General features: G+C 33.7%; 1 protein-coding gene across 1 annotated transcript; it reads left to right on the forward strand.

Annotated features, from left to right (window-relative positions):
- Positions 1-300: 300 nt before the first annotated feature.
- LOC128982847 (uncharacterized) lies at positions 301-24,751 on the forward strand. The gene is made up of 12 exons (XM_054401885.1): positions 301-330; positions 1,280-1,342; positions 3,374-3,627; positions 6,093-6,303; positions 11,823-11,986; positions 12,377-12,487; positions 15,298-15,421; positions 16,149-16,363; positions 17,240-17,429; positions 18,932-19,144; positions 22,243-22,461; positions 24,196-24,751. The coding sequence occupies exons 2-12, from the start codon at positions 1,285-1,287 to the stop codon at positions 24,669-24,671; spliced, it is 2,235 nt and encodes a 744-aa protein (XP_054257860.1). The 5' UTR covers positions 301-330; positions 1,280-1,284; the 3' UTR covers positions 24,672-24,751.
- The last annotated feature ends 1,143 nt before the right edge of the window (positions 24,752-25,894 follow it).

The following is a 25,894-nucleotide window of genomic DNA, read 5'->3' on the forward strand; positions in this document are numbered from 1 at the left end:
TTAGTAAAAACACACCCTGTATATTTTTTATCTAATGTTTTCAATAGTTGTCATTATATACATATTTATAGTCTTACCATACAATGAATTGGTATATTTTAAATGTAAAAAAACCGTGTTATTTTTGTCGATGTAGCCCAAGGTATACGAGTGTGACATATACTTTGGATATCTGTGCACTCTTATTAAGAGTGGAGGTATTGCTCAAAAAGAACAATGCCTTCCTAATAATGCAAGCTGTTAATTAAATGACGTATACCCAGCTGAATAAACCTTACAACAATGGAATCAATAGACAGTCTTTGGCACAACGGCTTCTTCACTGCGCAGGTAAGGATATACACAAGAAAAGAAATACTGTGCTTTAAACTGTTACTTATATTATCAATAAATTATTGAAAATTACGAAGTATTATATATTCGATCTGATTCAATAAACGAAAAATGTAAAGCTGGTAAAAAATTTCAAAATTAGTACATGAGTAACGCAAGTTTGTCGTAGATGACAATGGTTTGTTTTACGTTTTAATGAGATATAATGTCTACCTTTATTCCTTTTTGCATTATACTTCTTAATGTTACTAAGCGATTTAATATTATTTTCGCTACACTACTGTGAAACATGTTTATCAACTGCGAAAATTCATCATTACATTAATTACTAAGGAAAAAGAATGTTTACTATGCGAAAGCAATGTTTACTATCTTTTTTGGATTTTGCCTGACGTAAACAAATATTTCTCATTGTTTGGTCAACTGTTTCAATTTTCAACAACCAAAGAACCATTGAACTTTAAATTTAAGCACTTAATAACTTAATAAACTTAAATAAATGCAAGAGATAACCAATTTCTGTTTTAATTAAGAAACTAACTAGTCTTTGTGGTGTAGCGAAAAGTAACGTTCAAAACACGATTAAAAGTAAGTCTACACATATTCTCGACCATTTAATGTGCTCTACAAATGTGCACTTCAAATATGGTGTCAAATATGACTCACTTTCTACTGTCGTAATGAAATATAATATTTTACTAGCCAAGGAAAGGATTGTTGAGTTTAGTAATAGGTTACAGTAAAAACGTATATCTTCTGATCTAAAACAATGTTAAAGTTGTCAACATTTAAAAACATTGTTAAACAATGTAAAAAAAATAAAAGCCAAAACGAAATAGTGTAACTTATTAAACAAAGTTTAAGCTTCTTATTGCGTCATTTTCAGGAATAGGCTACATCTTGGACTATTTGATACATCTGCTTAATTAATTGTAAATGTTTTCAGGAAACATGACTAAACATGTATGGCTATCATTTGTGGTTATTTGGAGTTCAACTTTAAATATCGGTGAGTAGCAGGGTTTTTATCGTTCAGAGACGGATTACCTAAAAATAATAACATGAGAATTATTCTTAATAAGGTTTATGGAAAAATGGATGTCTTTAATCATCAATAAAAAACGACTTACTGTTTTCAACCCTAATTTAAAGATATAAGTAAATCTAACTAAATTACTGTTTACGGGAAAATTGTATCTTTAAAGACTGTTTTGCAACTGCATCAACAAACCGAAATGAATAATACAAACGCAAGGTTTTTCTGTATACCCGAATACGTAGTTAATTATCGTAGTTACATTTGTTTTAAAAGTCACTTGTTGGCCAAACTAAGTTAACTTGTGCTGTAATTCCATTTACAAGTTTTAACCCTATTTAACTTAAGCTGAAGTCATAATTATATAATGACATCATGAAAAAGAACTTAAAAATTGTTACATTCCTTTGTATATTGATGTGTAATGTCAACATACACAACAATTATCCTTTTTTTTGTCTAAGTACAAAACAGGTGTAACACTTGACCGATCCAAAAGCAAAAAGTAACATGTAATTTTGTTATGAAACGGAATATTTTTCTTCTTTCTTATGACTTGTATAAACGCAAAAAAATCCTTGACAAGAGAGATCAAAGATAGGATTGCATGATGGTGTTATCAAATTCATTGACTTACAAACATTCCAATTTGAATAAAAAATATAAAAAAAAACAATGAGTGTAGTTTTTTATTATTTTATTTGATTTATTTGACTTAACTATTTGTGTGAGTCACTAGTCATTAATATTAGCCATTATTAGTATTAGTGATAATATTATTATTAGTATTAGATTTTTAGGTACTTTCCTGTTAAAGGGAACATTCATTATTATCGATGATTTTCAATCGATATATCGATATTAACGAATTAAAACCTATCAGCTGACAACTACGATAAATAAATATTGTTCAGTATAAAAAAATATATTAAAATGAAACTGTTCCAAACCAGCCTAACAAAACTAACCAAACTTTCTGTAACATTTAAAAATTCCGTTTAATATTCCCCACATGCCTTTTCTGTAATCAAACGGAATTTTTAAAATGGTACAGCAAGTTTGATTGGTTATGTTAGGTTAGCTTAGAACAGTTTAAATTCATAATAGACTTGATTTTAGCCTAAACAAGATAGTTGTCAATTTGTAATGGATCATAAAGGGAAAGAAAAATATTGATATATTGATTAAAAATCTTTGATAATAATGAATGTTCCCTTTAACAGGAAAGTACCGATTTTTACCATTAGTTAGTATTACCCATTTGTGTTAGTGAAATACAACAACATTTGCTCAAAGTGTATTAACACAAATAACGTCTCGGAATGTTGAATCAACTATTGCTTATGTTGAAAAATATGGAACCGAAAATCTCACAAAGTTTTAAATTACGTCCATAACTTAATTGCTTTAAATAAGTTGCCAACCGTATTTAGTTTCGTGAATATTTACCCACCACCCAACCAACCACGCAGCATTGTTATTGAGCTTTTGCCTAACAACTAATTTAGTTGTATAAAACTCATAAGGTATGGTTTCTATAACTAATTAGAATTCATTATATAGCCCCTGAACTGTTTAATTAGACAAATATAAGGTACACATACCTTTACGTCAACAGTGCAAATGTGGTAGTCAAATTTACAACATATTTCGACTATTTATTCAGGCATCGACTGGTGAACTCCTAACAAGAATGCTTCATCCATTTAAGAGTCGTAAAAAAAAAAAAAAAAAAAAAAAAAAAAATACACGACATACATATTTCATGCTACAAAAGAACGTTTTCGTGCGTTATATTTGTTTGAAGGTTGGATGATCGTTGATGATGTTGGAATGGATGATCGACTCCGTTCTTGTTTAGAGTTCACCAGATGATGCCTGAATAAATGGGTGAAATGTGTTGAGAGTTTAACTACCCCTTTTTAACTGTTGACGTAAAATTATGTACCGTATATGTCTTCTATAAGTAACATTTCCACAACTTTATCCAAACTATTTCTCCAGCCGTGGCCGAGGATGAGCCCCACTACCAGTTCCCCGACGTGGAACACCACCCCTGCAACAGGGTGTGTGTAGAGGGGGAGCCGATGACGTGTATTTACAAGTTTACTGTGGAGAAGTACTTCGCCATGAGCAAGGCGTGTTACGATTGTCCTAGGAATGTAACTGATTGCTACAGACCGGACTGCGTGTCGCTGGACGGGGTCGCTAGACCGATCACCACCGTCAACAGAAAAATACCAGGACCTAGTGTGGAGGTATCGGTTGCTTAAACAGTGTGATTATTTAATTTAGAATTTTACTTTCCAATAATATTAAAGTACATTTTAAACCTTTTAGAGTTATACAGTAGCGAGGAAATATAATATGATATAAACTTATATATCGGGGATTCTCTAACTAGTTTTGAAAGCTAAAAAAAAAGAAGTAAAGAAATAGTTCAACAGCAAGTAATGAAGAATAGAGGAAAAGAAGAAAAAAGTAACCGAGGTGTTCTGTGAGTTAGTACAACAAATTGGGAATAGGTTTAATGGGTCAAAACAAAACGAGAATCAAGAATGGCATTTCTTTCCTAAAAACATACCGTTAGTAAGATATCTGTCGTTTATTTTTGTTGATTTAATTTATATTGTGAAAACTGATAAGATATATTTAATTTATGAAACTTAGTATACAATTTTAAATTAACCATACTCTGTTTGCGAAAAGTAATCATAACTTTTCGTTTCATAATGTTGGCCATTTAATATAATATATATATTTTTAATTAAATTACTAAGTAATGGGCGGTTTAATGAAATAATGAAAAGAAAACTTTTATTTAGCTCTTAGAATATATACAGGGTGTCCCGTAAGTAAACAGCCAAATTCCGGGAAATTGTTATATGGGTCAAAATAAAAAGAAAATCATGAATAACATTTTTTTTAAAATCGCTTTCTTAACCAGATATCCGCCATTTTGTATTTTTTACATAAACATTTTTGTTTTTTGACTTTTTCAACCGATCTTTATAAAAATTGGTATGTAGGTTAAGGTAGAAGGGACCCATGATGGAAAAAATTTCATCTTGATCCAACAGAAAATTTCAAAATGGCGGCCATTTTAATTTTTTAAACTTAAATTACTCAAAAACGGCTAATTTGAAGAAAAAATGCCAAGAATACTTTTATTTAGAATTTGTAATTCGCTTTCAAACGATACCAAGTTCAAAAAGATCAAATAAGAAATGGCTGAAATATTATGAATTTTAGTTGTAAAATGGGGCAAAACTGACTAGCTTCTGCCTTATTCTACCCCATTTTACAACTAAAAATCGTAATATATCAGCTATTTCTTATTTGATATTTTTGGACTTGGTATCGTTTGATAGGGAATTAAAAATTCTAAATAAAAGTGATTTTGGCATTCTTTCATCAAATTTGTCGTTTTTGAGTAATTTAAGTTTAAACAATTAAAATGGCCGCCATTTTGAAATTTTTTGTTGGATCAAGTTGACATTTTTTCTATGATGGGTCCCTTTTACCTTATCCTACATACCAAGTTTTATAAGAATCGGTTGAAAAAATCCAAACATAAAATGTTTATGTAAAAAATACAAAATGGCGGATACTGGTTAACGAAGCGATTTTGGAAAAAATGTTATTCTTGATTATCTTTTTATTTTTACCCATAGAGCCATTTTAAGGAGTTTGGGTGTTTACATACGGGACACCCTGTATATATCAAGCTGAGTTTTACAAGATCAAATAATAAATAGCTGAGGATTCACGATTTTTAGGCGCAAAATGAGGCGCAAATAAACAGCTTTGCCTTATTTTGCTTGGCTTAACTCAAAATCGTGATTTCTTAGGTTTTTAAATTTGATCCTTTTGCATTAGGATCTGTTTGATTGATTACTTGGAAAAGATGTCAAATAAAAGTGGTACAGAACTATTTTCATGAAATCAGCCATATTCTATTAATAAAAGTTATAAAAATTTTAAAGGCCACCATTTTTAAAGATAAATTTTAAACAATTATTTTTAAAAAAGCATGATTTATTATTGTATACCAAATTTTATAAAGCTATGTTAAATATATAAAACACAATTAACGGTATTCTTCATTTTTGTTTTATTAAATTAAATTTTTATACATTGTTTACAGTATGAGGCACTCTGTATAAGAAAGTAGAACAAACTTATATAAATTAGAACACATTAAACCATACAATTATAAAACTACAAATACAGTAAACAGATTAAATAAAAAATACTAGAATATAAAGAAAGGAGAAAAATACATTTAAAATGAAAACAGTAAACGATTGTGTTGAACTTTCTTGGATTTCAGATATATCATGATGTACTAGTCAGTTCTACTAATTTTAATCCACAACTTATTGGACAAATTTGATAGTTATCAATTTATTCGTCCTTTAAAAATTACATTGAGGTGTTTCAAACGTCAATATAGTTTTCAATATGCTTATCTCCTAGGCTCTACACGACTGGTTGAGCAAGCTGGTCTAGTGTAGTAGAGCGTGGAGTTTGGGTCCCGGTGATCACGGGCTCATATCCCAATAATCACCATTAGCTTATATCAGCTGAGTGATGATGCCGCAACTGTCAAAGTGTAACGTGAAGTAAAGTGTTAAACAGGCTGGGTCAGAACCTAGTGGCTTTCATTTCTACACTTTGTCTTGTGGTTTTTCCCTAACAATTTAAGAATGTCTACTTTTAGGTATGTCTGGGTGACAAGATTGTAGTGGACGTGGAGAACAACATGGCTGACGAGTCTACTAGTATCCATTGGCACGGACATCACCAGGTCCGGTCACCGTACATGGACGGCGTACCATACGTCACTCAGTGTCCCATTAACCCTATCTCAGCGTTCCGGTACACCATGAACGCCGACAACCCGGGAACACTCTTCTGGCACGCGCACACTGGTAACACACGAGTCACACTTTTCACTTGTATATATCATGATAACGTACATTTGTTGAAATTAGTTTGTGTAAGTTGTGGCAAGTTGGCATCTGTAATGCTTTACCTAGGTTATTGCAATGATTATACTTGAGCAATTTTATACTCGACTCTAAACAAGTCATTTGCTAAAGCACTCTAAGCCAACAGCCTAACGTGCTTAAGCTCGGGACACCAAGTAATGGGTACAGAACAAACATACGTTTTTAAAGTAAGCATTCCTCATGTGTTTTTGTGTAAATTATACCTTTTATTACATTAAAATGTTTGTGAACTCCTTTGGTTTAAGAAATAAACTATTTACTACATATAGTTGGCTACACTTGACAGATGCCCTTTACTTATAACTATACTTGGCGAAGTGTCTATAAGTTGGGTTGGCACATAGTCGACTGAGTGTTCAATATTAAACTCACTAAATTTGTTCACTTATTTAGGCCAAATTCTGGAAAGTTCCTTCCTATTGATATCCTTGTGTCCATTGAGTTTCATTCGCTCTTCATCCGAATTGAGTTTACTTGTTGTAGGTTGAACTTAACTTAAAAGATTTGGGTTGAATTGAAAATACAGTTTGATTGCAATACTTATGTAATTTAAATGGGTTGAATGGGATTTATTCACAAACTTTTAAAACCTACCTAGGTTGCCGTCTTACCATTATAGTACATGTAAAATAATACAAAAACACTCTATATAAATAACAAAATTTGTACATTCATGAAATTTCACCCGTGAGTTACTAATAATATGAGAAATGAAGATCCGATGAGTCCCCAAAAGTTTGGGCGTCCTAAGGCCCTTTTTGACCCGAAGGGCCCTTGGTCGTGAATAATTTTGTTTTTACGTTTAAGGGTCGAGTGAGGTGTGGTTTTCGATGTTTTTAGTTATTTTAAATCGATTGGGACTAGTTTTAAGTGTATTAAACCACTCCATACAGGGGTTTTCGAAATGTTATTCCTTTTTACCATATTTAAACATTTATTCATAAAGTAATAAAATTAGTTACCTCCATGCTTTATATAAAAGGGGATTATTGAAAATAACTGTAATTCTTTACTATATAAGAGGGAAGGATCACAAGGAGTAAGAGAAAATATTAAATACCCTCGTCACAGCAAACCTGCAGACTAAGCGAATTTTCATTTGCCCGATTTGCAATTAACTAAAATAGCATTGAGCTTAATGAATACTTATGTTTGCTGCTACAAATAAGGAGGCTAATAAAGTGTGTTTATAGTAAAATATTAATAGCCTAGTATAAATCAAATAAATTTGACAAGTTTTATTAAGACATATCTACAAACAAACAAACAAAATCATTTTACACTATTCTCCTTAAAATAACATGGAATTTTAAATTTAAAAATTTTAATTTTATTCGTAACTAATACACTTACAAAACACGTTAATATACTAAATTATTTGTTTTCTTTAAGCTCTTTAAATGCTCTAGAGAAAAATTGGGAAACTTTGTGTTTTGAGGGTCAAAGATTACAAATTTATACCACATAAAATTTAACCCTGTTCCATGGACCGATTATGCCGGTTTCGTTAAAATTGAACCAAAATTACTCGAGTTATCATGTTTACGGACACGTATATAACATGGATATATTATATTATATACAGGGTGATTTTTAAATGAGTTCCCCCCCTACTTTTTTCTACACTTCTTAAGATATCAACTCCGGACCACGTCAGATCATTGTAAAGTAGTAAGTACTTCATTTTGACTGGGTATAAATTTTTAGCCGCCATCTTGGATCCGCCATATTGGATACAAAGTTTTTTTTTCAAATGTAAAGGTAGGGTTGTGACCCATTAGTCCAAACAAGAATTTTACGTTGATTACAATGCCGCAAATAGTTGTTAAAAATCCTGATCTGTTCTAAAGTTTAAAGGACTTTTCATAACTTTATTTGTAGCCCATTTTAACATTGTGCATTTACAAACTAATACCATAATCTCAAAATAGTGCTAGATAAAGATAAGTATACACCACCATTCATTGTCGACCTATTTTCACTTGGTTATGACGGATGTATTTTTTTCGGCCGCCATCTTGGATTCGCCATTTTGAAAAGTGACCAATTAATTTAAATATGAAAGTGGTGTTATGACCCATCATTTCGAACTACTTTTTTATGCTGAACTCAATGCCGCAATCAGTTTTTCATTTGCACGTTTGGTTTTTGAATTATTGAAATTTTAAATAAGATCATTTTAATATTTCATCAAGAAAGCTTGATAACCAAAAACGGATTGCAGCATTGAGTTCAGCATAAAAAAGTAGTTGAAAATGATGGGTCACAACACCACCTTCATATTTAAATTAATTTGTCACATTTCAAAATGGCGAATCCAAGATGGCGGCCGAAAAAAATACATCCATCATAACCAAGTGAAAATAGGTCGACAATGAATGGTGGTGTATACTTATCTTTATCTAGCACTATTTTGAGATTATGGTATTAGTTTGTAAATGCACAATGTTAAAATGGGCTAAAAATAAAGTTATGAAAAGTCCTTATAACTTTAGAACAGATCAGGATTTTTAACAACTATTTGCGGCATTGTAATCACCGTAAAATTTTAGTTTGGACTAATGGGTCACAACTCTACCTTTACATTTGAAAAAAAATTTTTGTATCCAATATGGTGGATCCAAGATGGCGGCCAAAAGTTTATACCCAGTCAAAATGAAGTACTTACTACTTTACAACGATCTGACGTGGTCCGGAGTTGATATCTTAAGAAATGTAGGAAAAAGTAGGGGGCAACTCATTTAAAACTCACCCTGTATGTATATAAACACATAATATATAATATTTTGAGTTATCTAGCAACCCTCTAAACAACAGCCCTCTAAGGGTCCTTTAGGCTTCTGGGGGCATCGAAATGAAAACGTAAATCGGTTTCGGGTCTATGTTTTACCATAGGACCTTCGGTAATAGCTTATTTCTTATAAGGGAAGTTCGCTAAAAGGGGATGGATTAAGTTTTACACTATAACATAATAACATAGGTTACTACGCAATAATTTCAACTTTTAAGGTGTGAATAATCTTTCAATGTGTTTTTCGTGCAGATCTATGAAGACCAATTTCAAATTGATGTGTATTTTTCTTAGGCAGCTATTTACGTTTTTTTTACATTTATTAACAATTAAAACAATTGTATTTGTATAAAACCTTACATATTAAAATTAAATACTTAAACTAAAGCTATTTTTCTACAATTTCCATACTATCTCTCTTTACAATTTCATCATCACAATAATTATTCTCAGACGACTCATTAACCATTTTATTATTCTTAGCAACTTGTCCATCTTTACTGATTTTGTCCAAGTTGGTGTTCAAGCAGGACTCCCCTTTACAAACCTTGCATATTGCAGAACAGGCAACACCAATCTGCACGAAAAATGTGGTGCAAAAACAACTTTCACACATACAGACGTTTGCAACTTGTAACTTAATTTCCTCAAAATTATTTTAAATCAATACAAGTACGGTTGTCTTTCGTGGTTATGACGACCAGGACAACACTAAGACATCAGAGCTGCATTGTCGGTACCTGAACAATGGGAACGAGGTTTATGGGGTAAAAATTGGATTTTCTCATTTACTTCACCCTCAAAACACAAAGTTTCCCAATTTTTCTCTAGATCATTTAAAATAGCTTAAAAATAAATAATTTAGTATATTAACGTGTTTTTGTATGGTTATTAGTTACGGATAAAAATACTAAATTTGTAAATTTAAAATTCCCATGTTATTCTTACGTAGAATAGTGTAAAATGATTTTGTTTGTTTGTTAATAGATAAATCTTGATCAAACTTGTCAGATTTATTTGTTTTATACTATGCTATTAATATTTTACTATAAACACACTTTATTAGCCTCCTTGTAGCAGCAAACCTAGGTAATCGTTAAACGCAATGCTAATTTAGATTTAATTGAAAATCAAGTAAGTAAAACGGAAATTCGCTAGGTCTGCAGGTTTGCTGTGACGGGGGTATTTTATATTTTCTCTTACTCCTTGTGATCCTTTCCCCTTACGTAGTAAAGAATTACAATTATTTTCAATAATCTCCTTTTATATAGAGCATGGAGGTAACTAATTTTATTACTTTATGAATAAATGTTTAAATATAGTAAAAAGTAATAATATTTCGAAACACCCTGTATGGAGTGGTTTAATAGACTTAAAACTAGTCCTAATCGATTTAAAATAACTAAAACCATCGAAAACCACACCTCACTCGACCTTAAACGTAAAAACAAAATTATTCACGAACAAGGGCCCTTCGGATCAAAAAGGGCCTTAGGACGCCCAAAATTTTGGGGACTTATCGGACCTTCATTTCTCATATTATTAGTAACTCACAGGGTGAAATTTCATGAATGTACAAATTTTGTTTTTTATAAAACCCTATTTTACCTGTACTATTAATAGCAGAATGAACCTAAACTAAATGCAGCATTTCATTTATGATTATGAGTTAGTGAGTTGGAGACGACCGATGAAATAAAGATATAGATGAAAAAATCCTTATTTGATAAAAAAAATCTTTGTATGTTATGTCGTTGTATTAACAATAATATGAATGTATAGTAACTAAATATTTTTGGGCAAAATTTGAACCACAGAATAGATAACTGAAAACCATTAATGCCTTACTGAAATTTATTTAGGAAAAACCAGAACAAAAAGAACTAAAAACCATTGACTATTAGATACTGAAGCTGTATTAATTAGTAACAGTTAAAACTTAACTTTTAGCAAGTTAGAAAACAATTAATAGTAGACTTTACCCATCGGCTTAAAGGTGGCCGTGGTCGTACTCGTAACCAATTGAAGTAACGTAACCTGTAGAATAAACATGTAAATATTCATTTTTTTACAATTACAATAAATTTCGGTAGATTCTTTGTTAACCGCTGCCGTTTTAAATTTTCCTAAATACGCACATTATTATTCCTGAAATTGTAGAGTTATAATGTGAATACGGTACTGTATAACTGTTATCTATGGATGAACGAGTTAAGTGGCTAAGTCGTTCTCTCTGTCTCAAGTAAACGACAAAATTGCAGGTCGTAAAAAGGAAAAACAAATAAAAAGAAGAAAAAGGTAGCTCATAATGTTAATCTTATGGTACAAAATTAAAAATGGTTTTACCTACTGAACAAATATTCTTCAACGACGAAAGTTTGCAAGATATTGTGATATATTTAGTAATTCTCGAGATATCGGACGACAGAAAGATGCATATTGCACCAGTATGAGAATTCACTGTGTTAGCAACAGGTACACTAGTAAAATATTTATTCCGTCATATCCTGTATTTTTCATCTTTATTTGCTTGGAATTTGTAGCAAATCTGAATACTTCTGAACCAAACCGATCGGCAACCAGACTACGGTTTGGACAGCTTAATGGCGTAACCTAGGAAAAATTATAACCTAAAATCTGTTTTAAGGGGTCCAACGGGCTGACGGTGTTTTCGGAGCCTTCATCGTCCGGGTTCCTGACTCTGTGAACATCCACAGAAATCTGTACAACGAGGACCTCTCTGAACACGTCATGATAGTCTACGACTGGACGCACCAGTCCAGTATGGACAAATATGTGTCACACGTTCAGGTAAGACTTATGTTGAACTCAGCTATCAATTATTCTTTGAGATAACTAAACACACTTGTGTGCGCGTTTTTGGGTGAAAATAATTGCAAGGAGAGTGTAGAACGAATTAAGCTGATTTGAGTAGCTACAGAGCTAACACAGGTAACAGCTACAGAGGTAACAGTACCGACTACGATCAATCTGCTTCATAAGTCAGTATAACTTTTTAAGCCCAATGATCAATGACATTTGGGTCCAGTTTCGAATCAAAAAGCTACTGAACTTTCTCAGCATCGGACTGGTGACCTATTGAATTGTTGAGCACTATACCCACGCATATAAATCCAGCTGTGGTTAATTGTTTGATAAACACTTGTTCTTATTGTAGGTGAAAAGTGTTGTCTTTTTCAGGGCACTGGCACCAATAAGGGAGACGTTTTTCTGGTCAATGGACAAGGAAGATGGTACAAAAACTCCAAAAATTTGACCAACACTCCTGTTGCGGTATTCAAAGTTCAGAAGGTAACAGAAGGCAGAGTTAGACTAGACAGAATAAATAGTATATATATATATTGTGCAACCAAATTCCAATCATTATTAAAGGTATTATCAATCATTAAAATATGTTCAGCTATTCAAGATTGAAAAATAAAGGAAACATTATACAGTATATTTGTATTGTGCTACGGTCCTTTCTGGTATCTTTCTGGCTTACGGTCCTGCCGTTTGGTATACCTAACTAAAGTGAAAACGTAGATTGAAACAACCTTGTATCACCAAGCATTAACAGCTGAGGTATTTCAGGACTCGATGGTTAGGAGCTCTGTCTCAACTTCTGTAGGTATAAGTAAAAAAATAAAATAAAATAAAATAAAAAAAAAACATGTGATACGTGATAAGTGACTATAAACTTCTTGTCATTAGAGAGCTTTCATATTCAACCGATATGACAACTTTAAGTAATTTTTGGCTTAAAACCCCGTTTACTGTTATAATCTTTGATGAAATTAATGTGAAAAATGTTACCAATAAAAGTTGCATATATAGTAAACCAATAGGCTAAATTTACAACCATAGTTTCAAATGTCCACATCTAAAAAAAAAAAAATAATAGTTCACTAATGCATTTTTTCATAATACACTATGTAACAATTTGTATTAATCCGCAAAACTTATTTTCATAATTAAAATTAAGTACAATCAGTTAAATTTCTATGAAAATAAAAATTGTTTCAGTTTGGTCGTTTCCAAGCTTTTTTGAATACCAGACCTAATCTGCATTGTCTGTGCTCATGGACTGATCCTACTTGACTGTATAAGCATGCTTTGCTTATGCTGTCCTGTGGTGCATATTATGCAACGTTTGCGATCAGGCTTCAGGCATTCAGATCTGGGGGGAATAACGGATCAATTTAGCTTCCCTCTCAATGAATAATTTCAGTTTATGTAACCCTAGCCAGTGTAGATATACTCTATTGTTTCCGATAATTCAAACACTATCTATATAATTAATACGCTACATGAAACTTTGTCGGTTGAACTCCTCCACCATTTCTTAACCGAATTTATCCATTGACGTCTCATTGGAAAGACCGTGTCGCGTAGATTTGCAAACTGGCCTTACATTTTTGAAAAAAATCGCTTAGGCTCTGCCCCAGTGGCTTTGAAAGTTCCCATGTTATCCTTATGAAGAACATAATTGTTTACATTTTGATCAGCTGTATAATTTAATTGCTGTTATTTATTTTTCAATACAATGAAACGCATTGAGTACATTTATTTACTATTTGAGTTTGTGTAAACATAACCCCCACGACGGATCGTGTTAGTATGGTTGTATCTTCAATTTGTGATTTATCTTTGTTTTGTGTCGCTATGACGGATCGTGTTAGCATGATTGTAACTTAAATGTGTGCATTTATCGTTATTTTGTGTAGCTATAATTTGTTTTTTTTTCTTTTTTTTTCTTTTTAATGCTTCCGACGCGACGACAACGAAACATAGACAGGAGGCGTAATCGTGATAACGACCGCAGCTACAGAACAGTGGCGCGTAATAGACTTAACTCATCACAGTCAGCACCTGACCCTGGACAATCTCAACTATTAGGTTACAAATGCGCCCTAATACTACCCCAAAACGACTTTTCGTTCTCAATTGGCCCTCTATCAATGACCTGTGTTGCCTGTTCAGCGAGGCACTTTGAGAAGGATAAAACCGGCCGGAATGCTTTAGGTTTATCAATAACGAAGATAAACATGGTCTGACTTACACACCGGTAATCTTTGAGTTGACTCTTTTAAACTTATTGTAAATATGACTGTTATTCGTTTTGAAATAACTCCTGTGATACTTTGCAATTGCTCGATTTCGAGCAACATGTACACTAGTTATTATTGATTGGTTGAGATTGATTCATATCACTGCCATCAGACTGTCTATTTCGGCTCCATCCCGAAGCTTACTCAGTCATCTCCTATGTAAATCACAGCACCCAAATGGTCCAGCTACGATAACAGACTTTTGAACAAATGTTTACACCTGTTAGCATTACTCAAAGGTTGCTAACCAAAAACTAGGGAACCCATTTAAACGTGATTTTCAATAGTATTTCTAATATACCTGGTTACGATATAGGCCTCGTTTCTCTCTAAAAATCATCGAGGGAAGAATCTTACAGTGATTATGTGCCATTCTTATAGAAACAATATAAAATATTTATTTCATCATGTCACATGTATTTTTAATATAATTTATTGAACTAATATTGTAGAAACAAATACAATTTTGAAAACATCATGAGTTGTTTTTTATCGTAAGATACATTGGTGTGTCCATAACAAAACACCATGGTCTCAATGTGCTTTAGTGAAGAGATCCTTCCTGAGTGCAAGCAAAGCAGAAAAAATATAACAAGTATACTTTTCTTTAGTTTAAGTGTAACTTTTTAAATATTTAAATATTATATGTAATATTTAAATTACTGACTGACTGACGATTGAATTTTATACCTTTTAGTGTTTTTATTTATATATGTATATCACAGAGAACTAAATAAAACTCAAAATTTAATTTGTGAAAAAGTTCAAATTACCTTGTATCTGCCCTCATGTGATAGAAACTTGATAGAAACAGTCATAAGGTACATTTTATGATTCTAAAATACTTAGTTAAGAAACCTTAACAAACCTGTGTAACCTCGTAAGTAAAGAGTAGTATTTTATTTTGGAAAAAAAGGTCCAAAATGAATATTTCTATGACATATTTTGAATGAGAATCAAACATGTTAGTATAAATTCATGTTTAAGCTTGATTTTGGTATGATGGAACAGGGAACGAGGTACAGATTCCGACTGATCAATTCTGGTGTTATGAACTGTCCTGTGGAGATGTACATAGACAAACACAATGTCACCTACATAGCGACTGACGGCTATGACTTCGATCCTGTCGTTGGTGAGTTTATTGTAAAAGTAATTGTAGCATTTCTTAACCCTCATACAACATATTTGTGACAGAGAACTAGACGTGGTCAAATGCCATTCTATTTTTTGACAATGATCTAATATTAAACAGATGTCTTTGATTTATTGAGTGGTATCACGGAGTACCCTTGTGTCTTTAAGCCACAACAAAAATTAAATATTGCTTACTTAATGACACTTTAAAAAAATGTGAACTGTATCAGGGTGAGTCGGTGGGGTTAGTTGGCTGCATAACGCACAGCGGGACCAAGGTAGTGATGTAGTGGGTTCGTGTTCAAGCATTGATCATTTAGGCCGTTCCCAAAATTTAGGCAGTTCAAGGGGAAGGTTTCTTTGGTAAAATGGTCACTAACATTTTTATAGCTTAAATGTGTTTACCAGCTGCTCAGCTGTGGGCTGTTGTTTAAACAGCTGGAGCGAGAGGACGGGATGGAGTCGCTTCACTTCAAAAATCACCTAAATTTTGTCAACGGAATATAAACATAGATTTATCATTGCTGATTTATCCATTTTTGCTCGATATGTTTCAAGCTAATTTCCTTACGAACCTTGTAGGCAAGCAAATTTAATGTCAAAAGAGGACTCAAATCTCTTTAAAAATCGGTGTGAAATGCCTGGGATTAACATAACTCACAATTAATTTCAACACAAACACAAAATTTCCCTCTTTCCTCACAACATGTTTGTTTGTTTGCCAGCGGACTCGCTAGTGTCGTACGCTGGCGAGAGGTGGGACTTTGTGTTGAACGCGGACCAAGAGGTGGCCAACTACTGGATCCGCTTCACTGGGCTCATGGATTGTGATGACAGATTCACCAGCGCTCACCAAGTGGCGGTGTTGCACTACGATGGTGCCCCTGAGGTGGAGCCCACCGAGCCCGTGGGGTACGGCCTGCACCCCAAATATACCATGGTAGGGTAATACTCTAAGCTAAGAGCTTTAATGTCGAACTTTTCATTATATAACTTTAAGTTGGAAATTCGTAGGGCTTCAATGAAAAAATGTATAATTTAATACAAAGGCTATTTTAAGAGGGTTTGAATACCTTAGTCGGATGAATTCCTAAACTATTTCTAATTATTTCTGACCACATATTTAACATATAAACCTCCTACCACATTTTCCCTCTTCATATGCTTATTAATTGCAGGGAAGGTTGTACACATCCATTAATAGGTAGGATCTTCTAAATGTCATAGACCTACTAGATTGATGAGTAAAATCCAATAAAGACTTTTAAACACAATTTATTTAGTTTTCAGTTGATAAGGTATTCACTCTGACAGGAGGTGTGTGGTTTGAGGACACGTAATATTTGTTAACCTCACCATAAGTTCTGTTAAGATATTAGTTAGTTGAAGGTTACGCATAACTAGAATGCATTAGTTTCAAAACTAATATAGTTTTTACAAAGAAAATGAACACTGACTGGTTGTACACATCTTACATATTTGATACTTATGGGGTTATTTGACTGGATAATATTTTAAAGCCTCTGGAAAGGATTGATTTTGCTGCATTATGCTATTCGTCGGTAACGTTCTCTCCAACAACAGGTTGGTGTTCTATTAACACAATAAGGTTTTTGAAAAAGATTGTTATAAACTGCCTTTTGCTCAAAAAATGTAAGAAACGAGAGAACTATCCGTTTCATTTATTTGATGAATTGAGTTAACTGTACAATTTGTAAGACATACATGACGCTCCTTCGGTTTTAAACTCCCATTGAATCTAACCAGTATAGGTGATCCCCTTAACTGGTGCCTTAAAGCTTCACTTTTATTACAGCGACTTAACCCCTTAAACGTGAAGATCACTGAGCCCAACACCATCAGTGTTCCCAACCTGCAGGCCGCCAACAAGACGCAGGACAGAGTTCTGGTGAGTGAGAAGCCGGACATCCAGGTGGTGCTCTCCTATGACTTCAACCCTGTAGATCATCCCGCCTACCACAAGGGGGGCTACCGCTTCAAAGAAGGTAACATTTAAGGGGTAACTGATACACATACTCTTTTCTTAATACTAAAAAGGAGATGACTTAATTGTGTACAGCTTTGAATCAGCTTTAAATTGAACAAAATTGGGAAAGTATATGTGTGATTTTAATCGTCTGGTCAGCATATACTATTATAAAAACCAATGAATTGGGGTTGTACTCTACCTAATAATAAGTTTATAAATAGAATGGCTCAGCTCTAGAAACACCTGGTCTCAGTCCGTAATAAATCCACAGCAAGTATTATAACCTCATTTCTCTTCTCCTATTCATGTTCAGGTTGAATCGTGCCTTAACTGCATCGTATTTAAAATGTTGTTATAGTAATGTTGAATTTATTTGCATGAATCATTTTGAGTTATTATATAGGAGCCATTAATTGGTATACATATCGCATAAACCTAACCAAAATGATTATCATTTCTTTGACAGTATTCTATTAACCGAGGTTCAAGTAAAGCTATAGGAAAAAAGGGTAATTAATTGTAATGCCTTTTATAATCTTTTATACATTCAGATGTAAACAATTTAGGCAATTACAATTGGTACACAAGTTAAAAGGGTGCACTCTTAATAAAAATAACATTTAAATCTGGAATTACGTACCAATTAACAATGGGTAATGTTTAGATGACTTCGGTTGAGAAATGTAACCAAAATTACATTACAGCATTTAAACACTGTAAATATTCTTTAGGCGATATGGGTAGGTTTTTTATGAAGATAGGCTAGAACCTGCAAAAACATTTTTTTGTTTATGGGGAGGAGATAAAAATGCATTTACTCACACTGAGATGCTCAGTGGCCTCTCAGTAGTGTCAGAGTCCCGCGGGCTCATTGTCCCCGGACTACCGGCTAAAAAAACCCCTCATCTCCTAGGACACTAACCTGGAACTGTTTAGCGCTTTACTTCGGGCTAGGCCTTTAAAACTATGCTACTAGGGCTTTCCTTCTAGTTTCCTCAGAAAACTAAGGCTGATCAAGATCGACCATCTTATCTCGAAGTATGGCCTCGATGAACTGTTTTACACAGTTCCAGGTTCCCTCCCCCTGGAGCATAGCTCTAACGATGTTGTCTGGAGTAATATTGACGCCGATCTCAGAGATCAAGGACCCTCGGCGGACATGCCATTTGTCGCAAAAGAAGAAGGTGTACTCGGCCGTGTTGACACCACTGTAATGCCAGGGCAGTACAGACAGTCCGGGCTGGCAGCCTTCCCCATTCTGTGTAAAAAAGGCCCGGAAGTACCCGTGACCCGATAAAGCCTAAAACACCTTACTTAAGGCTAGGCTCGTAGTATTGCAAACTACGGTCGTGGCATTATCACATAGATAAAATCCATTGGTTATCGGCAGGAGCTGAGCCCGGGACCGAGGCTTGTACCACTAGAGCAGATCGGCCCCTAGTTTTAACTTAATACACAAAACGTACAAAGATTCTTTCAAACGAATAACATTTATTTAACATAGCCTTATTGTTCCAGTCAACTCCACATACAGAAGATACACCCCTCAGTTCAATTTCGTCACGTTCAAGTGGCCCCACGTTCCTCTGTTGTCCCAGTACAAAGACGTTCCTCAGGACTTGTTGTGTTCCTCCCAGGATCTCTCCCACTGTAGGAGTGAGTACTGCGAGTGTGCTAACATCATCAACGTGCCTCTCAACAGTAACGTCGAGCTCATCCTCATCGACAAAGGTCACTTGAAGTACAGTATAGTAGCAATTATAGTGAGAAATGGTGTTATTCTGGAAACAAATTTAAATATATGTGTCGTTATACATTTTAAGAAAATAGTTTTGATTCAAACTAAAAACTCATTAGAAATCAGAATAAGTAGTTAATATATCGTTTCCTACTTGGAAATAAACTATTTGACGGTAGGACCAAAATATTTATTTTCATTACTTGAGGCTGATCTAGACGGTTGTGGCATTATGACTTAGAAAATATCCAATGGTGACTGGCAGTATCTGAACCCTATACCTCGGGGACCACGGTCCCACACTCTACCGATAGACCAGCTCACTCACTTATTTGGTGGCAAAATCACATTAGGATCTATATACAGGCTGTGATCACAACAGATACAGCTTGTGAACTGTTATGTAAACGTCCTTTGGAAAATGTCTTAGTAATGGAAATTGCAAGATACTGTGCAATAGATATTAAAAAGGATTAAAACGTTACAAATCACTAGCCTTTTGGTTCATTTATAATAATTTAGACATATTATAACTGCAACACTCCCAAGTTGTGAATTTAATTTAATTTTACGATGAAATATCAAAATAAATTAAAAGCGGTTTTTTGTTTGGGTAATTTACGCCTTTTACGGATAATATCCACCGTAATTATAAAAATATTTATATCAAATATCACAATCGTCATTTTCAAATATGCCATTTACATGATAAAAAACAAATAAAAAACTCAAAGCTTTTACTTTTCTTAAATGGTAAAATTAAACATAGACAAAAAATAATTTACAATATCTGGTTAATATTACGGTTTGAATGAAATGAAACATGTGATCTTGCTTCTAAAAAGCATTGCTCACTTAGCATTGATTATAAAAACATCTCATTATATACTATGTGAACAAACAAAAACATTAACACTCTTACTACTTAAACAAACAGAAACATACTTAGCCCTACTATTTATAGCTCCTACTATTGTTGGTTTTAAATTGAAATGTTTGTATATCAGCTTAGAATTAGGAAATTTGACGTCATTCAAACAATGTTTATGTCAAGGGTAGGTTAAGTTAAGAGGAACTTGGTTGAAAATATATGTAATGACCATGAAAAGCTCGTAAAAAGTTATTAATTATTAGAATAGAATGTGAAATCTACAGGAAGTGTCAAATGTTATAATATAGGTAGGTAGTAGCTACCTCTGGATTAGAAAACATCATAACTAATCTATGGGTAGTAATATGAAATTATGATTAAACAATTTGTGAAAAGGCAAATGGTAATATTTCTCACAAAATGGCAAAAATATTAAGTGTTCAAAAATGTCAAAATGATTCAAGTAATTGTGAACATTATAGTTCACTATTTTTTACACCCCAAAATCTTTCAATAGAATCATTCACATTAGCGAAATTTTAAATAATTAATTAGGGTTAGATACAGCAACAGATATACAATCTCACTTATTTCATAAAATCAATAATCAATGAACCATCAAATATAAGAATAAATAAACATAACACATGATTGTAGAGAATATTATATGCCTACTAGCTGACCCGGCGAACTTCGTATCGCCTAAGTTATAGGTTTCCCCTAAGACAGACCGATGGAAAGAAAGTACCGTTACGTTTAATTTTCAAGATGATCTCGTTCGCATCGCTCAATCACGTCCTGGTTGAAGTTCGTTCGCTACGCTCACTCACCTTTGGGTTGGAGCTCGTTCGCTACGCTCACTCACCTTTAGGTTGGAGCTCGTTCGCTGCGCTCACTTGCCTTCAGGTTAGTTCGTTCGCTACGCTAACTCGCCTCCAGGTTGAAGTTCGTTTGCTACGCTCACTCACCTTTGGGTTGGAGCTCGTTCGCTACGCTCACTCACCTTTAGGTTGGAGCTCGTTCGCTGCGCTCACTTGCCTTCAGGTTAGCTCGTTCGCTACGCTAACTCGCCTCCAGGTTGAAGTTCGTTCGCTACGCTCACTCACCTTTTGGTTGCAAATTAGCTGTTGTCATAAATGTAAAAGAAATAATAGTGCTGCACCCTGTTGGTAATCCTTGTAACTTTAATGCTATTGAACATCATAGAACAGAACCAACTTGTTTAATTGAAACAGTTGTTAAGATTCATTAATTCCATTTCTCATAAGGTTAACATGGGAAACTCCAGAGCCACTGGGGCGGAGCCCTTTTAAGAATTTCGAAACGGGAAATAGTTTACGTCCAATTCGCATACCTACAGAATTTACACACCAAATTTCATAACGATCGGTGAAGTCGTTCCGGAGGAGTTTGCAGACAAACACTGTGACACGAGAATTTTATATATTAGATTTATAAACCAGCTGTGGAATTGTGAATTAAAGTAGTTTGACAGTTCAAGTTGTTTACATTTGGGTGGCATAGCAAATTGCAAACATTGCATGTGTTCTTATGGTAGCCAACATTGCATGTGTTCTTATGGTAGCCAACATTGCATGTGTTCTTATAGTAGCCATGGAGACCAATCAATATTTACTTTTAAAATCTTCACCTCAGAACTTTTAAAGCCAAAGGGACAAAGCCCAAGGTCAGTATCAACCGCCTCAGTATCAAAGTGTGAATAGTCCTATAATGGTCCTTGGTATGGTAGCTATATTTTTGTTAAATTTAAGCCCAGTCAGTTCAGTAGTTTATGCGCCGATTAGTAACACACATACAGACAGACGCCACTAGATTTTTATATAATAGTATAGAAGATTGATAACAACATAAGTCTGGTAGCCGAGTGGTTATAGTGCTTGCCTTCAAATCTGAAGGTCGCTGGTTCGAATCCATGCGAGATCGTTTCCAGATCCAGATGCCATTTGTCATTGGGCTATGAAATGATGCTATCTAACAAAAAGGTCGACGTTAGATAGTAACAAGACTAAGGGTTTGGACCATTCCCTTTCAAAACTAAAATAATGCCACTGGCGTAAAAACACACAAAATCAAACATAAGGACAATCTTATATTGCTAACCATATATCTAATATTGCTATATCAACAATAAATGTTAGCTATATTTCAAAGCTTAAATGTATTTTAAAAAATTATGTAATAATTTTGTTATTTTATAAGGCCAAACCTACAATGCCAACCACCCATTTCACCTCCACGGCTACGCGTTCCGCGTGGTTGGGATGGACCGACTGGGAAATCAAACCAAGGTACACGTTGTCAAGAGTCTGGACGAGAAGAAGAAGTTGGTGAGGAATCTGGATAACCCTCCGTATAAAGACACCGTCACTGTGCCTGACGGAGGCTACACTATACTGCGGTTCCACGCAAACAATCCAGGTATCTGCCAAAATAAACTGACATACGTAGGCTAAATCCATTGACTATACACAGAGTAGTATACTTCCTATCCAATGTAAAAAATTAAAGCCAACAATGTATGAAGTACAGAACCATCTCACCAAAGCGTACTAGCATTGACTAGTGTATTGGGTTGAATATTAATTTAAATCCATGCCAACCCTTAGAGTGCACTAGCTTATATGTTAAAAATGTATAATAGTTGTAGGAGATATAAAATTGCTGAAATTTGAAACAGCAGTATAGTAAATGTAATTCTATCATTGTTTTGGACATAGTTTAAGAGGATTCTCAAAAAGTTTCTACGAATCATTCCTTTGATTGTCATACTATGATAATTATTGATGGTAACATAAAAGTGCATTAGTAAAGCTAAACTATATTTTGATTTTGATTTGAGTTAAAAGATTACTTTAGTTATAAGAAAAAAAACTGTGTATAGCAGCAGAACCCATCATTATAAAAATCAAAGTTCTGTCCTTGTTTATTTCAAAACATGCTAAAATTCAGTCATATAAATGGAACGTCTTCTGAAGGATAGTTAATCTTAAGTTGAATATTTAGTTGCAAAGTTCCGCGTGTTACGCTTATAATATGGTGAGACGTGTAGGTAAGTAGTTCAACTAGATACACACCGAATACAACTAAGGACGCTGTTACAATCTCCTACCCTGTCTGCTTGACCCCCTTTCGAAATTTTTATGCATTCAAAATAAACATTTATTTTATAATCTAATCCTAAATGTTTTGACTTAAAGTTATCTTCAAGGCGATTATTTACAATCCTATGACTATTAAAATGTGTACAACGAGATGAGTGGCTCATGGTGAAATTAATAAAAAAAATCTAAATGTGCTTCAATAAAAAAAATATTGCATTATTTACTCAATGAAAAAAGCCCCTCTACAAATCATGCGAGGTACGTGTTCCTAAGAATATCTTAAAATACTGCACAAATCCCTTGAAACTTACTCTTAAATCCCAATAATATATCTTTAGTGATACTACCTGACGTGAAAGTGTGCAAAATGAATATGTAATACAAATTGAATCATGTTTCAACAAATAGAAATCGCAATAACTATTTCATCGGAATATACATGGATTCAAAATAAACATTTATTTTATAACCTAAACTTAAATGTTTTGACTTCAAATTATCTTCAAGGCAATTATTTACAATCCTATGACTGTTACAATGTGTATAACGAGATGAGAGGTTCATGAGGGATAATTCAATAGCATTATCCTCTAAAATCCTCTAAAGATGCATTAATTTAAAAGATTTAAACTATGGTAAATAAAACAAAGCTGTAGGCCTACATTATGTGAAGAAATTAAAAAAACTTCCATGTCAATTAAAACTGCTTGGGAGTACTTTGTGTGCTCGACTATCAAATTTTCCTTGTTCTGATGCTGTCCAATAAATATCCTTTTTATTTTAACACTCAGTAAAATAGGACCATCAGCATTTTAGCCTTAACCCTGTTATTTGCATGCATTTTTGCTTAATCGTAGACTTCCACTCATTATGAATGCTAAAAATTATCTCTTTTTTGTCAAACGAAAAACGTAACCGATCAACTGAATGATAAGATGTCGTAGAGACAAAGCACATTGAGTAGATAAAAAAATACAAAATCATGTAAGCAAAGTATTGTATATTGTTTCTTATTGATAATGTAAAACTAATAATCGTATTTTAATTTTAGGATACTGGTTGTTCCATTGCCACATCGAGTACCACGTAGAAGAGGGGATGGCTGTAGCTTTCAAAATAGGAGAACATGAAGAATTCCCTCTTCCACCGGTTGACTTTCCAGTATGTAGAGACTTCCTTAACGACGGGACTATAAGGGTGGAAGAAGTCAAAGACTCTAAAAAGGACGAAGAAGCCAAACCACCTAATAAGGAAGATCCAACTAAAGATGACAAAAAAGTGGAAGAACGTAAAGGCACGGAATTCTTGAACACCCTTGATGACATTTTGAAGGCGGGTGATTTACCCATAGCGCCCATAACGTTGGGAGACATAGCTAAAGACACAAAAATAGTTGAAACATTGAATGATCTTAAAACATCCGGAGAAACATCCGTAGGCCCCCAGAGTGCAGACGCAGCAAAGGAACAAAAAAAGACGGATGGAGCAGCAACAGTCCCTAAGGCAGTGGGAACAAAAAATACCTAAGGGAATAAAATTAGATTGGCATCTTATTAAAATTATACATTGTGAAAAGGAATAAACGATTTGGTTTCTACCCAGAAAAAGGTTTCATTATTGTAGAGTACCGAAATTGGCATTTTCCGGTGCGCGCTTTAAGTTTCACGCGTGAGGAAAAGCCGAACACAGGAACACCGAATTTAACGTGCGTTGTGAAGCCGAATAATTGGGTCAAGAGCCGAAAAACCACTTTCGACACAAACTGTAAATGATAAATTCAATAACGACCAAAATATACTCACATCAGAATAACAGATCTCAGCAAAATTAAAATAATTAATTTCTTTGCGTTATTTGAATATGAAAATATAATTATAATGATTATAGCAAATTTACATCACAACGTAAATATTATGCTTAAGTTTAAGGTTTTGTTCATTGTGGAGTAAACGCGCACTATACAATAATACCCCCGCCACAGCAAACCTGCAGACTAAGCGAATTTCAACTTGTCTGATTACATTTTTACTCAAATATTTCCATAAATAAGACACATTTATTCCCTATTTAAATAACATTAGATTTAACAAGTGCTTAGGTTTGCTGCTACGGGGAAGGTAAAAAGTGTTTTTTTTGATCATACGTGAATAGTATGGGATGAAATAAATAAATTTGCCAAATTTTATCAATATATATCCATAAACAAGTAAACTACAACAATTTTTATTTTCTCCATAAGAATAACATGGGAATTTTAAATTAAACTATTTTTGAATTTTCTCCGTGACCGTTAGGCATACAACAGCGGTTCAATATACTAAATTATTTCTTTTTTTTAAGCTCTACAAAACGGCTTAGAAAGAAATTGCAAAATTTTTTGTTTTTAGGGTAATAAATGGGAAAACACATTTTTACCCCATAAAACCACATAAACCCCTGTTCCCATGGTCCGATTATGCTGGATCGCGAACTCGTTCGAATAAACGTAGGTTTACACGTTTGTACCAAATTTCATCAAAATCGGATCATTTTTGCTCGAGTTATCGCGCTAACGGACACGCACAAATATATATATATATACTAGCTGACCCGGCGAACTTCGTATCGCCTAAGGGTCTTAGGGTATTTCCCTAAATGGGAAATTCGCTAAAAACACAAGCGTATGCATATTATTGTTATCATTTTTGTATTGTTACAGAGTAAAAACAGCTAATTTTAATTTACTTGCAATTTATTTTCCCACTACGCGT

Source organism: Macrosteles quadrilineatus, unplaced genomic scaffold (assembly GCF_028750875.1).
Source record: "Macrosteles quadrilineatus isolate MER2022 unplaced genomic scaffold, UCM_ALF_1.0 Scaffold_1__1_contigs__length_201487025, whole genome shotgun sequence".
NCBI lineage: Eukaryota > Metazoa > Arthropoda > Insecta > Hemiptera > Cicadellidae > Macrosteles > Macrosteles quadrilineatus.